Genomic DNA, 16,448 nt, shown 5'->3' on the forward strand with positions numbered 1-16,448 from the left:
TTGTCGATTAGTAGATTTATCGGTGGTGATAGTGTTTCCTAGCCTCAGTGCAGTGGGCAGCTGGGAGGAAGTGCTCTTATTTTCCATGGACTTTACAGTGTCCCAAAACTTTTTGGAGTTAGTGCTACAGGATGCAAATTTCTGTTTGAAAAAGTTAGCCTTTGCTTTCCTAACTGCTTGTGTATATTGGTTCCTAACTTCCCTGAAAAGTTGCATATCGCGGGGGCTATTTGATGCTAATGCAGTACGCCACAGGATGTTTTTGTGCTGGTCAAGGGCAGTCAAGTCTGAGGAGAACCAGGGGCTATATCTGTTCTTAGTTCTGTATTTTTTGAATGGGGCATGTCTATTTAAGATTGAGAGGAAATTACTTTTAAAGAACAACCAGGCATCCTCTACTGACGGAATGAGATCTATATCCATCCAGGATACCTGGGCCAGGTCAATTAGGAAGGCCTGCTCGCTGAAGTGTTTTTGGGAGCGTTTGACAGTGATGAGGGGTGGTCGTTTGACCGCGGACCCGTTACGGACGCAGGCAATAAGGCAGTGATCGCTGAGATCCTGGTTGAAGACAGCGGAGGTGTATTTAGAGGGTAAGTTAGTCAGGATGATATCTATGAGGGTACCCATGTTTACGGATTTAGGGTTGTACCTGGTAGGTTCGTTGATAATTTGTGTGAGATTGAGGGCATCTAGTTTAGATTGTAGGATGGCCGGGGTGTTAAGCATATCCCAATTTAGGTTACCAAGCAGTACGAACTCTGAGGATAGATGGGGGGCAATCAATTCACATATGGTGTCCAGGGCACAGCTGGGGGCTGAGGGGGGTCTGTAGCAAGCGGCAACAGTGAGAGATTTATTTCTGGAAAGTTGGATTTTTAGAAGTAGAAGCTCAAACTGTTTGGGCACAGACCTGGATAGTATGATGGAGCTCTGCAGGCTATCTCTACAGTAGATTGCAACTCCACCCCCTTTGGCAGTTCTATCTAGACGGAAAATGTTATAGTTGGGGATGGAAATTTCAGAATTTTTGGTGGCCTTCCTAAGCCAGGATTCAGACACTGCTAGAACATCAGGGTTGGCGGAGTGTGCTAACGCAGTGAATAACTCAAACTTAGGAAGGAGGCTTCTGATATTTATGTGCAGAAAACCAAGACTTTTACGGTTACAGAAGTCAACAAATGATAGCTCCTGGGGAGTAGGAGTGATACTGGGGGCTGCAGGGCCTGGGTTAGCCTCTACATCACCAGAGGAACAGAGGAGGACTAGAATAAGGATACGACTAAAGGCTTTAAGAACTGGTCTTCTAGTGCGTTGGGTACATAGAATAAAGGGGGCAGTTCTCCGGGCGTTGTAGAAAAGATTCAGGGCATTATGTACAGAAATGGATATGGAAGGATATGAGTACAGTTCAGGTAACCCTAAGCGTTGGGTAACAATGAAAGAGATAGCGTCATTGGAGGCATCGATTGAGCCGGTCTCGGCGTGTATGGGGGGTGGAACAAAGGAACTATATGAGGCAGTTTGAGAGGGACTAGGGGTTCTACAGTGAAATTGTATAATAAGAACTAACCCAAACAGCAATAGGCAAGGCATAATTGACATGGGAGAGAGGCATAAAGCAGTCACAGGTGTTATTAGAGAGAGCTAAGACACAACTGGAAATAGCGATAACGTTTGGGCTAAGACTAAACAGAATAAACAGGACAGGGTACCGTGTAAAGGAACAGTCCAGCAGGCATCAGCTGTGCAGCTGAGTGATCATAAGGTCCAGTGAACAGCAATATGTGAGTCCGAGAGCAGTTCAAATTGGTGCTTCAGCACAGCTAGCAGGGAGCACAGTTGTAGTTTGCGTGTGCTAGCGGGCCGGGGCTGGCAGATGGATCTTCGTGGTCGTCGCAACGGAAAGCCTGTTGAAACCACATCAGACTATTTCGTCGGCAAACCAGTCGTGTTGGATCGGCGGGGCTCCGTGTCAACACTAGGTGGTCCCGTCCGGTTGACAGAGAGGTAGATAGCCGGGAGATGGGAGATGGGCCTAGCTCAGGATGATTAGCCAGACCTCAACGTCCATTTTGTAGCAGCTAGCTGGTAGCGATGAATCCGGAGTTAAAGGTCCAGTGATTCAGTGATTCCGGCAGAAAAACTGATATGTTCTGGGTCGATAACGCGCTGTGCAGACAGTGCAGACTGGCCGAATAATAGTCCAGACTAGAGCTGGCTGGTAGGTGGTGCAGGCCACGGACAATGGTGAAAAACCGCTAACGGTAGCTGATAGCAAGTAGCTAGTTAGCTGGCTACTGGCTGGCTACTCCCGTCCGGTAGACCTAGAGGTAGATAGCCGGGATATGAGCCTGACTCTAGGCTAGCTCGAGGCTAACTGGTGCTTGCATCGGGGGCAGTGGTGATTAGCCAAACAGCAACATCCATTCGGTTGCGGCTAGCTAGTTGCGATCCGGTGATTAATGTCCAGTGATTAAATTATTCCGGCAGAAAATCCAATGTTCTGGGTGAAATAGCAATCAGCCAATCCGTTGGCGCACGGGTTAGTCCCACCCCTTGGCGCTCCACCGTTCCCAGGCATAAGTTTCTATCATAATAACCTGTAGAGTCAGCACCCAAAAGACTGTACGTTCCTACATCCAAGGACGGTTCACAGACAACGGTTCACAGACAACAAAGAGGCAGTGTTCGTATCTGTAAGAAATACAAGTCTTATCTGTCCTTCCCCTAACGTTCCACACATGAATCACAGCCTGTTATGTGAAACAATTTATATCAGTATAGTACAAACCTATGCTCCTCATTAATGCATTCCTTCTAAGCTATTCATCACTTCAATCCAATTATTAGAAAACAAATCCCAACAATCCCCCTTTTGACACCCTCTAGGATGTCACTCATTAAAATACAATACAAACAAAAAGAATCACACTTTTATTAATAGACAATTTGATAATAAAAGGCCTTCAGTCCTTCCATCTACACCCAACTTGCAAACGGTTGGCTACAAGTCACCCAGGCACTTCAAACCTTCACATAAGGAAAGACAAACATTCCCAATGGTTAACTTGATTAATAAAGCATAAAACACAGGATTAATAGAACACAAAACATAAGATTATTAAAACATAAAACACCAACAGGGAAGTACATTTTGGCCCCCTTTAGACACCCTAGGGTGTCACTCCTCCAAGTCTGGTAGGTCATATCCTTCATTCCTTAGGTCGGAGTCCGGGATTGGGCCGTATCTCACCATCTGTTTGGAAACCACCTTCTCCATCTCCTTTTCTCACCAACCCTCAGACACAGGAAATAAGACAACACCCACAAAGAACAAGTATACCCATAGAAGCTATAACTTCACCCAGAATAGTTACAACAATAGTTTTCCATTCACCAAATATGTTATCAAACCAACCGTTTATGGAGCTATCAATACCAGAGTTCTCAGCCAGTTTGTTCGCCAGCGTGGTGAGTCCCTGAAGCGCTTTGGTCACGGACCCGTCCGGTGCTGTGTTGTTGGAGATGAAAGTACAGCACATATATCCAAACAGAACACAAACCCTATCCCGCTCAGCCAAAAGCATATCTAAAGCTATTCTATTCTGCTATGTCATTAAGCTAGTTGGTGCTGTCTGCTCAGCCAATCCCTTTATTGCATCACGAGTGTGGTTTATACATATTTTGCTGGTTATATTAAATATAATTTATCCAATCTACATTTTTATTAATTGTTGACCACCAGAAAATACTTGATTCAAACCCAGCTGCGATCTGATTGTGGATCCCATCAATATATATATCCTTTCATCAAAGGATCCCGGGAGGAGGTCCTACTTTCTACGTGACAACTCACCAGTCTCTGACACGTTTGATTGTTTGCGTATGTAGGTGAGTTCACAATCAGTTATCACCACACAACCATCAGATGTCAGCACGGGCCTGGTTTTGATTCCTAAAATCCTCTGTCTGCAACAAAGAGGAGAGATTAGTCATGGTCTCTTTTAGTTGTGATATTCTCTGTGTGGGAGCAGGAGCTAAGAGGCCCTACCCTGTATCCTATCTTACTAGTCCTAGAAAAACAATTAGAATCCCCTGTGATTTCAAACTGAGGCAACCCAGGTCGGGATGACTTTGTTATCGGGGGATACAGATAGTGCAAGTTACTACAAGACTCTTTCACCACATTCCCAGGTGGCTTGCATGGAGGATAAACCTGACAGAGAGTTAAAGCCTGTCAAGGGGAACGGAGTAGTTGTTAACCTTGGTTTGGCTGTCCTACAGGTACAACAGTCCTCTTTAGACCGTATACTGAATCCATTCCAACCACAGGTTAAAATCTATTTACTCCGTCTCCATCTGTACTACTTCCTTCAGGTCAATAGTTTGCACTGTCCTACTACCTCCCTCAGAGAGGTTTACTCTATAGGGTGCCCCAGTTGAAGAGGATATCTCACTTGTCAGGTCTGTAATCTGTTTTAGCATAATTCAGACTTTCAGACAGTACCTACCCTTATATGGGTCACACTGCCATTTCTGATAATTCCCTACTTTCACAATACTACACCTGTCCCTAAACTGTGTATGGAGATTGACATATCCCCCCCCCCCCCCGCTTGGTATAAGCAACTACATAGTCCCAGGATGTACATGGTGACATACATATGGTGATGTCCTTCCCTAAAGTCCCTAGTACTTCCCCTTTCCCTACTACTTCTGGCTGATCAGGAGGGTCTGTGTGTTAGGAATATGGCCCCCACAATCAGACAGCTACCTACCGTCGGGAGACCTGTGAATCCCCACCCTCACCCTGAGAACATGTCAGACGCCAGAGGCCAACCCATTGCTTCACCTTCTATCGAACTCACACAGGGATGATCAGACAGGGTAAGGGAATCTTCGTTAAGGAGCCAACCCCCGAGCCCTAGTGGTGATCGGTTCTTTCTCCTAACTCTGTGTTTGTTCGTCAGGTGTAGCTGGGTTTACCTTTTTGCAGTGAGTGACATGCACCCAGATGGATCTCTCAGCTATTCTGCTGGCAAAGGCAGTACTTGGTAGAGCCCTTCCCGCCAGGCCTGCTTCAGTCTCCTGGTTAGATAGAGTGGGTCACCTTCTCCTTTAGTTCACCTGTGGAGCACAAAACCTCTGACATACAGGTGTGGTTAATAAATTATCTTCACACATACATGTTCAGCTCTCAATTTCTAATCCTTTTTTTTTTTTTTTTTTTTGTCTCCTTCGTATATATTTATTATTTAATCCTACCATCTCCTACCATACCATCCATACCAAATTATAATCTTCTTCACAATTTTCACAATATTATAAATTACCCTCAACTTAGTCAAATAAACTATCTTAAAATCCTCCTCTCATGCCTTTAGTATTTACTAGTGTGGATGATTAATTAACACCAGAAGGTTAAAACAGAGTTCAGAGGCAATTGAAATTATTCAATGAACTGTTCCATCCCATAGTATACCCAACAATTCACTGTGTGTGCTCCTCTAAGACCTATCACCCTTGACCTGCTGAAAACCCCCCAAAATTGAAACAACAAGGCTTTATAAACATCATACTAGGTGTGTTGTTTTTTGTTTGAAAAACCCAATTTGAAAAATAACAACCACAAATAGCCAGGCCTCAGTTAATTTGGTAGCTCACTTTTATGACCTAAATACTGCCTAACTGAGATGAGCTAATCTCTTTCTCCTGGTTATAATCTAAAGATGGTAGTACACACAAAACATGATACAGATATCCCCAGTCTTAACCCATCAATAATTGTTTGTATCAATCTAATTCCTCATAACTAATCCATAAAACCACTCAAAATTCCTCGAGTATACAATGATTATTTAATTGATTACCCTAACTCTGCTACATGTGATCTCATCTCAAATGATCCATTATCAATTATTTGTTCAACCCCCTAGGAAAATCTGTCCCCCCTGTAAATGTCATATTTTAGTTTTTAGCCAATACAATCACAGTTACATCAAATGTTCCCTCATTTAATGGTATTTTCTTCCTAATATAACTTCCCTAAATGAGATTAAATCCCCTGCCTTCCTCTACTATCCTTATATCATTACTGGATCAATGATAATAATTGTAATAACTATTTCACATTAAATTGTGCCTTTTTTCTGATAATGTTATAATTGTAGCCTACTCCATCACTTTAGTTTAAAATATAAGTTTGTTTTATGTAACAATTCCAGAACCCACCACAGGCTGGCGCTATTCCCCCATCACAACAGCCAATGTCACTTGCATCCACGTAACCAAAATACATTATCGTTCTAAAATGTGCCAAAAATTTATATTTTCCCGCTAACCCATTTCAGTTCGCTATTCAATTTATTTAACTGTTCTCTCTGATTATGCCCTAATTAATAAAACAAACACTTGCTATCGTTGATAAGCATACATTTAATGATGTTCCTACCATCTGAACTGTACTGTCTCTCACCCTCCCCATTGCTCCTTCGGGGAAAGCGCATGGTAACCTTATAACATATTTTCATAGACCTTTCTAGAATACTTCTATTTAAGCTATCTAATTCAACCTTTCACATTTCTCAATCCACATAGTAATCTAGGTATATAGCCCCACTGCGAAAGCTTTACTCACTGTCCCTACCTGTTTTCGAACCAGGAACCCTTTACATACATCGCCAGGCACTCCACTCCATCTGCGATGCTCTCAAAGTAACTACTCCCAGTTCATAGAGCAAGTGACGTCACCAAATGAAAATCGCAGTAGCTTTCACCTCAGCAAAAAACTCTCTCTCCCTTCACCCATTCCCTATTGAATAAGTTAGTTTTTCTATTTAACCCCAAAACACGCTACAAATAGTCCATTCAACATTACCAAACTAAATACTCAGTAGCATCCGGTCACCACCCACACCAGCCGTTGACTTCGCCTCATGCCACCGAAATGTCAAATAAACCATAATAGTTCAATGGAGCCCCCTATTGGTTCTCCACTATTGATACATTACTTCCATAACCACATTAGTTATGGTCCGATTAGCCATTAAACCTTATCACATGATCAAACAACGTCACAACCTTAAACTCATATGTGGCGGCAGGCAGCTTGGTGATCAATAGCGCCGCGCCAACAACCGAGAGGTCGCCGGTTCCAATCCCCGAGCCGACCAGGCGAAAAATCTGCCGATGTGCCCTCGAGCAAGGCACTCAACCCCAATCGCTCCTGCAAGTCGCTCTGGACAAGAGCGTCTGCCAAATTACAAAAAATGCAAATGTAAATATTCTCCACTTTCCCACCCATGACGAACGGGTGAGCAAGTTCAGAATATCCATCGTCAGAAACCCCCAGGCACCTCTCAAATAATCACCCCGTGGTGTTCCCAGCCAACTCCCAGTCTTTCCTGGCTCCAAAAGCCACACTTTCGCTCTCTCCAGCCCCTCCCCTCGCAACTCTCTCTTCCTCTGGGAGCAGGCTCTTTTGAGGAGCTGTGTTAGTGTTTCCAATATTCTGTCGTTATTTAAAGTACTTTAATCTAGTTATTTAAATCAAATTATTCCCACCTAATTAGTTAAAGTTGGTGCATGTTTATATTTCAACGATAAACCGAATTATTTCAGTCTAATTGTTTAACCAGTATTTTGCAGGGTCAAACATCAAACGCCACAGTTCAATCATATCAGCTCAAACGTTTCAGTTCAGTCACACTAGTCATTCATCACTTTAGCTTTATGTTCCCAATTGTTATTAACGGGTTATATGGTTTAAGCAACCACAAACCCAACAGTTATTCCCAAATTATACAGTTTGGACAGCCACAGACGTTTTAATTCCCAATTAGTTTTCTATCAAGGTATACAGGTTTATCATTCACACTCTCATGCATACGATAACACTCGCACTGTCTAACTTTTAAAGTACCTCCTATGAGTCTCTCAGTCATAGCTCGCACTGTCTAATCTATTTTAAAGTACCCCCTATGAGCCTCTAGTCATAGCTCGCACTGTCTAATCTATTTTAAAGTACCTCCTATGAGCCTTAGTCATAGCGTCGCACTGTCTAATCTATTTTAAAGTACCTCCTATGAGCCTCAGTCATAGCGTCGCACTGTCTAATCTATTTTAAAGTACCTCCTATGAGCCTTAGTCATAGCGTCGCACTGTCTAATCTATTTTAAAGTACCTCCTATGAGCCTCAGTCATAGCGTCGCACTGTCTAATCTATTTTAAAGTACCTCCTATGAGCCTTAGTCATAGCTCGCACTCCCATGGGTTTAACCATCACAATTATCAAACATTTGCATAGTATATTATGAAATCGAAGTAGTATACTGTAATTGTTATTTATAGTACAATAGGGTTCACTTACATCAAACAGGTGTTTCACAAAATTAATTTGGATAAAGCCAATATGCAGAACTTTAGTTATTTAACAATGGGTGTCTGCTTACCTGTGTTTTTAGAAGCCCGGGCACTTTGTGAAACACACAGTTCGACGACAGTGATGTCCAATAGGCTGGGTGAATTCCAGCGAAGTTCCGTTACCAGATCACAGTCGGAGGTCACCAATTGTTAGAAATTGCGTAATTCAAATCTGGTATTGGAATAAGAATCAAGAGATCTTCAATCCAAGCTTAATTTATTATATGCAAAATGTATGTATGATAAGTATGAAGGTTCGTATATACGGGTCCACTGAAATACCACGCAGGGCACTCAGAGAACTAAACCATTGTTTACAGGTACTTTCTCAAATACTCTGACAGAGAGTTCCCACCTCTTCTGTTGGCCAATCAGAGTAAAGGACTGAGTGTGGTTTAGACTTTCCTCAGCCAATCCGTTGGCGCACGGGTTAGTCCCACCCCTTGGCGCTCCACCGTTCCCAGGCATAAGTTGCTATCATAATAACCTGTAGAGTCAGCACCCAAAAGACTGTACGTTCCTACATCCAAGGACGGTTCACAGACAACGGTTCACAGACAACAAAGAGGCAGTGTTCGTATCTGTAAGAAATACAAGTCTTATCTGTCCTTCCCCTAACGTTCCACACATGAATCACAGCCTGTTATGTGAAACAATTTATATCAGTATAGTACAAACCTATGCTCCTCATTAATGCATTCCTTCTAAGCTATTCATCACTTCAATCCAATTATTAGAAAACAAATCCCAACATAGCTTATATTAAGGAGTAATACAAAATATGCCTAAACATTTTAAAACGTTAGCTGTCACCTTGAGGCTTGATAAGGGGTAAATAAAACAATCGCTGAAGGGAAGGCAATTTGGTTATTTGATAACTACCTAGGCTACCAGTTAGCTTTTACCCCCTATCAAGCCTAATTATCTAACGTTCTTGATTCTAGTTACTAAGATAAATAAAACATCTCAAATTACCTATTCCTTTAGCGTTAACCAGTCTTGTAGTCCGGTCTCGAGACCACATATTGAGTGTCTCGGTGTCGGATACATTTGGACTCGGTCTTGGACAGTGAGGACTCGTAATTTCTTCCCGAGACCAGCCGAGACCAGTGGAGAAAAAACTCATAATTATCGGCTTCCAGCGCATAAAACCGCTTTGCCAGGCCAAATATGTACACTCCTTTCTTGAAACATTAATACAGTATCTTAACACCCTTTATATATATTATAGACCAGTGGCAGTCGGTGCCGTTTAAGATGAGGGATGACAAAAATATATATAATAAGCATGGCCTTATTTCTATTACAGCATATTGGATGACTGTCATTCATATTCCATTCACCCAGTTCAATGTAACAGTGGTAGGTTTAGGCTACTACATGATACTTAAATTTTCCCTATACCCATCATGAGGTTGCTACAACCTAGCCTAAGTTTACAACATAGGTGCACACAGGTCGAGAGAGAAATTTGAGGTGACACATGGACAGACAGTGCCACATTCAATACCGCCTTGCACACGCTTGCCTGCAGCTAGGTGATATAGGGTGTCATCATTAGTCCAACCGTTACAAACAAGAGTTTCTATTGAACAAATTCAGGTAGGTTTATCACGTTCTTCTGTTTAAGAAACGTTTTTCAACAGAGTCGGCGGAATGAATACACCCCTGATCACGCGTAAACACATTTCATTTATGCTTTAAACATACCAACTGTGTCATTGCGTTTTGGTACACCAGAAGTACATTCATTTCCAATGGAACGCCGCGTTTGCCTTGCAGCATTGCGTTGCAGAAGCAGTTGTAGTGCGTTCTGTGTGGTGCATACGTTCGGTATGCGTCAAACTGTATGCGTAAACGGGTTGACTGAAATGGTAGCAGTCAGCCGGTTTACGCATAGAGTTTGACGCATATGTTTGACAATACTTGTGTTACAGTTTTTCTCAATTGCTAAAACACTAAAACCCATTGGCTGAACAAAGTTCTCAGTTGCCTGGACTCATTTAGGTAATTATGCAGTCTGTTGTCAATACCTTAAACCATTTCACATGGTAAAACACAATTTGCAGATCTCACTTAGACTTTTCAGCAAAACTCTAAACACATTCTCATTCTCAAAACACATTCTGCACTCTAATGCACATCTCATCCATACTGGTAAACACAAGTGGCAACAATCAAATACAAATAGAGAACACATGTCATTGATTGAACACAACCACTCAAAATTGATTTAACCTGTTTCAAATTATGCGACACAACCATTATAAGCCAGTTCAGAGAGCAAACAGGTTGTTGAAGGTGGGAAGGAGAAAGTCTGAGAATGGATAGAAGAAACAATGTGAGAGTAGTAATTTCTGATCAATTTTGAGCTACTATAATAGAACACGTTTTCCTTCATCAAAAGACAATGACGGCAAAATATGAAATTTGTTTTGAGATTAAAAATGTACTTCTCCCTGAGAACTGTATGTTTTGAACAATGTGTTTTCTATTTTTCGGTGTATTGTTTACTGACTGCTTGAGAGTGTATATCATTTTGATCACTTTGTTTATGATTTGAGAGCAGTGTTTGATTTTGAACACAGGTAAAACTGTTTTGAGGCGAATGTTTCATTTTGTGAGAGGAGTCAGAGGTTTTGTAAATAGTGCTTGAAGATTAGGTTTTGTGTTTAATGTTTTCAGGAAATGGAGCAAGGTTTCATAAATTGACAACCAAGTGATATCCGCTCACAAAGCTCACAGGCTCAGCAGTAGCAGTGTGTGCGTGTGCGTGTGCGTGTGCGTGAGAGAGAGAGAGAGAGAGAGAGAGAGAGAGAGAGAGTATTTGCAGCTTGGTCATGGAAGAGCACGGAGCGGGGTTTTGCGCAATGCCTTTCCTCCTTTCCTACCTGCACTTTAAACTGTTCATGTGGCCGACATGAAAAACAAGTCTGTTTATTGCTTTTAGACATTTTCCTCCAGTTATTATACTGCGTCGAAAATAGCCTACGACAGCAGGAAAGATGTGGACAATACCCAAACCCCGATATAAGAACTGCAACAGCTTGGATACAAGGGATGAAGCCGAGATAGCCGTGAACATTGGCGGGGTGAGGCTAGTTTTAGACGGTGATGTGCTTAACCGCTACCCGGAGAGTCGACTTGCAGAACTGATCAACTGCTCAACTCTGAATTACGACGTTATCTACTCACTTTGTGATGACTACGACCCGGGTAAAAAAGAGTTTTATTTCGACCGGGATCCTGATGCTTTCAGATGTATCATTGACGTGTATTACTTCGGTGAGATTCACATCAAACGAGGTATCTGTCCAATTTGTTTCATTAAAGAGATGGAGTTCTGGAAAATTCACCAAAGCTATTTGGACGAGTGCTGTAAAAGTTACCTGACTGAAAAAGAGGAAGAGCTGGCAGAGATTGCCAACAAAGTGAAGCTTATCTTGGATGATATAGATGGGGACCCTTCTGTCTACCGCTCAGCGCGGTGCCTAAAGTTCCTTTGGAAACTCATGGAGAAACCGGAGTCCTCGTTGCCTGCGCGCGTTATCGCCATTGCATCTTTCCTCTTCGTCCTTGTATCCTCCGTGGTGATGTGCGTGGGGACCATTCCAGAAGTCCAAGTGGAAGATGAAGAGGGGGACCTTGTGGAACACCCGATGCTGGAGGCCATCGAGACAGTCTGCATAGGCTGGTTCACCGTGGAATACCTGCTGCGTTTTATGTCCTGCCCAAACAAACTGCACTTTTTCCTATCCTTTATGAACATAATAGACTTCATGGCTATCATGCCCTTCTACGTGGTGCTGACCCTTACTTACCTGGGTACGGCCATGATGGATCTGGCCAAGGTCCAGCAAGCGGTCCAGGCGCTTCGCATCATGCGTATCGCCCGCATCTTCAAACTCGCGCGCCACTCCTCCGGGCTACAGACTCTCACCTATGCGCTGAAGAGGAGTTTCAAAGAGCTGGGGTTGCTACTTATGTACATGAGCATAGGGATATTCGTGTTCTCAGCACTGGGCTACACCATAGAGCAAAGCCACCCGGAGACCCTCTTCAGTAGCATCCCACAGTCCTTCTGGTGGGCTATTATCACCATGACCACCGTGGGCTATGGAGACATTTACCCCAAAACCACTCTAGGCAAGTGCAACGCAGCCATCAGCTTCCTGTGTGGGGTGATAGCCATCGCGTTGCCCATTCACCCCATTATCAACAACTTCGTCATTTTTTACAACAAGCAGACAGTGCTCGAGACCGCGGCCAAGCACAAGCTGGAGCTCATGGAGTTGCAGTCTAGCGAGGACTCACTGATGAAGGCAAAGCGCAAGTGTGGCGCAGCGGGTGCGTTGGAGAGCTCTATGCGCACCTCGCGTAGTGATAATTGTATACCACTTCTCGAAGAATCGACCAGGACTTTGAAGTCGAAAAATTATTGCTCGGAAACAGAATCATTTTAACTTGGTAAATAAATATTCTATAGTGATGTGTTTCAATAGCTAGGTTTCCATCCAATTGGCGACAGATTTTCATGCGAATAGTTTAAAATCCGCATAAAAACAATATGGCATGTTCCCACCAGAGATATGTTTCCATCAAATTGACTTGTTGTAGAGAAAAGGCCGTGCGGTATGACGTAGTGCACATAAAAATACAAGTTTCCATCGCATTTTCAATTCTACTGACTGTTTTCTCACCAAAAATGTTGAGTTAAATAGCAAGTGTGCACTCTTGTATTGGCACGTGCGCTCGAGCGTGCTGTTGGCTAGAGCGCATGTATTGCCTACATGATGAGATTATTATGGACAGAAGAGCGAGATTATTTTTATTTGTCAAACAGCAGACAAGCATCGATGATCATGCCACCAGAATAAGACCCTTGACATTTATTGGAAAGGAGCATCAAGCTCATCACCTTGTAATTTCACCACCCTGTGAAGTTCATCATAGCCATAGCCTATAGTGGGAGGACCACACAACATGTCATTGCGTGACTCCAAGTTTACTTCGATATGTGGGTTATTATATCAATATTTGCGCATAAAAGCGTTTCCACCGACATTTCTCGCATAATTAATTTTACCGACAAAAAGATCCCACCTTGTCTAGTGTATTTTGTTTTGTCCACATTTGGAATGTTTACCGAAAAATGTTCTGTTTCCATCGGGCCTTTCATTACATTTTTTATCCGACATGCACTTTACTGGCATAAAAAGGTTGGGTGGAAACTTGGTTAGTGAGCTATTTTCTCCTGTAGTTACTTCGTCTCTATGTGGGTCTACAGCTAAACGACTCTCAATAACAGTAATCCAATGGAGGACGTTTTTCTCTGAATTGAGTTTTTCGGGGAGAATTGTAGTAGTAGTATTTATTCAATAATTAGCATCGAATAAAGCGTTTGCATGAAAAACATTGAAATGGACCTCATAAGTATCCAAATCTGGAGACAGGCATTCTAATGTGGCGCTTAACCACCCCATTCCCATCCCTAGTGAAAGGTGCATGCTGAGGAAAGTCGTTTTGAAATACAGTGCTCACACCTGAGCGTCATGTTGTTCCTATGTCTTTGATGTTTGAATAGGGGTTAAGGGCATGCCTGTAATTATTATACCGGTGCACAGAACTTTTATGCGCAGATAGCCTTGTGGATCTTTTTTTCCAGTCCAGCCCGGTCCAGCCGCGCCCCGCTTGATCTCTCCATTGTGTGTGTGTTTGTGAGTAAGTGCGTGCGAGAAAATGCGGTCTCCATGGGGAGAACAGTTCAGAGAGTGGCTACCCTCGCCTACATACAAGTAGGCGAGTGTAGCCGCCCCACCCATCTCTCTCTCTCGATATCTTTTTATTGACTGAATGACAGCTAATAAGGGCCCCAGGGTCATGGAATGTCTGGGAAACAATGGATTTATCTGGGAAATCAAAGATTTGGACTAAAGGCTGAGACTGTGTGCCAAAGCCCAGAGTGAAGGGCAACATGATAGATAATCACCACAACTAAATTCTAAAGGGAATTGAAAAAAAACAACAGTTGATGTATGATATATATATATATATAAAATAATTCCATATAGCTTAGTAGTATATAAACTCTAGCTAGTTTGGTCAGGGTGTGAGTATTCTAGATTTGTATTTCTATGTTGGCCGGTGTGGTTCCCAATCAGAGGCAGCTGTCGCTCGTTGTCTCTGATTGGGAATCATACTTAGGCAGCCTTTTGGCACTGTCTAGTTGTGGGTTCTTGTTTCGTGTAAGGTTTGTTGTACCGTTGGACTTCACGTTTCGTTTCCTTTGTTGTGTGTTTATCGTAAATAAACATGTACGCATATCACGCTGCGCCTTGGTCCGACCGGTCTTTAAATGAACGTGACACCAAGGATCATTTTGCTATTTGATTTAGAATTTTAAGACCCCTTTTTAAGACCCCTTATATAAAAAAAGATATAATGTATGCACTCACTAACTGTAAGTCGCTCTGGATAAGAGCGTCTGCTAAATGAATAAAATGTAAAATGTAAAATATAAAAATAAATATTTAATGAAAATTTATTTTTGACCTTACTGCTATTAGCCCATACAAACGCATTGAATAACATATTCACTACATGGGTAAGGTTGTGTAACTAAGAACAATGTCCAATTGCTGACACAAAAAAGCAAATATTTGTGACAAATTTGGTATGTGGATGATGGTCATGCTTAGGCAAACTAACTACAATGGGAAATAAGTGGCTACAGTTTACACTGGTTTAGTTATTTAATGAAAAGGGGCGTTTTTCCCATGTAGCTGAATACCTTTACATGTTTATTTTCTACCTACAGTATGCTGTGTTTACACAGGTACCCTGAGAACCCAATTTAGATTTTTTTTTTCATGTCCAATCTTTTTTTATGACTGTCTACATTCAGTTTTATGTGACCCATATCAGATTTGGCATTCACTTTGGCTCAATTTACACAGGCAGCCCAATTCTGATCTTTTGCCCAATTATTGGCAAAAGAGCTGATCTGAGTGGTCAAAAGACCAATTAGTGGGAGGGGAGGTCAGAATTGGGGCTGCCAGTGTAAATACAGCTTCTGAAGTAACACAAACATACAGTGCTCATTTCCTGTCACTGTTCCTTTACATTTTGGGCTAGTTGTCGTGGGAATGACAGATAATGTGCAAAATAACCACTTCAGAGCAAAAAAAATCTGATTTGAGAGTCCAAACTGAGGTCACGTATTGAGCATCAGAATAGTATCAGGACTGAGGTCCACATATGCATGTGGTATAAATCCGAGGTCAAAAGATCAGATTCCATGTGTTTTTTTGCTGTTTGCGCATTAAGTAAAATATCAGATAGGTATCAGATATGCCAGACAATTGGCAAAAGATCTGAATTGGGCTGCCTGTGTAAACGCAGCCCTAGTAGTCTTTTACTGTGAATTTATTTGATCATGAGAGAAAGAAGAAAATGGAAGATATTGCAGGTTTGCTTGAATTGAGCCCTGTGTCATCTAGTTACACATACTATTTACATCCATACTATCATTTTTGCACACACTCTCCGCCACACAATTCATTGACTGATCAGGCTAACAAAAAAAGTTGATCTGTTAAGGTTTGACTCTTAGAGCATACATTTTCTGGCCTCGTTCAACCAAAAGTACACATCCACATTATCGATTGCTCCCAAACATTACCTTTGCTGACAAACACATACAGTGCCTTGCAAAAGTATTCATCCCCCTTGGCGTTTTTCCTATTACAACCTTTAATTTAAATTGATTTTTATTTGGATTTCATGTAATGGACATACACAAAATAGTCCAAATTGGTGAAGTGAAATGAAAAAAATAGCTAGTTAAAAAAAAATCTAAAAAAAAAAATAACGGAAAAGTGGTGCGTGCATATGTATTCACCCACTTTGCTATGAAGCCCCTAAACAAGATCTGGCGCAACCAATTACCTTCAGAAGTCACATAATTAGTTAAATAAAGTCCACCTGTGTGAAATCTAAGTGTCACATGATCTGTCACATGATCT

At 42.1% G+C, this 16,448-nt stretch overlaps 1 protein-coding gene across 1 annotated transcript; it reads left to right on the forward strand.

Moving 5' to 3' along the window:
• Positions 1–11,429: 11,429 nt before the first annotated feature.
• On the forward strand, positions 11,430–12,887 carry kcnf1b (potassium voltage-gated channel, subfamily F, member 1b; the record flags this gene model as incomplete). Its single annotated transcript, XM_084182138.1, has 1 exon — positions 11,430–12,887. One exon carries the CDS (start codon positions 11,430–11,432, stop codon positions 12,885–12,887), a length of 1,458 nt encoding a protein of 485 aa, XP_084038264.1.
• Positions 12,888–16,448: the final 3,561 nt, after the last annotated feature.

This window comes from Coregonus lavaretus (genome assembly GCF_964263955.1).
Source record: "Coregonus lavaretus genome assembly, chromosome: 18".
Taxonomy (NCBI): Eukaryota; Metazoa; Chordata; class Actinopteri; order Salmoniformes; family Salmonidae; genus Coregonus; species Coregonus lavaretus.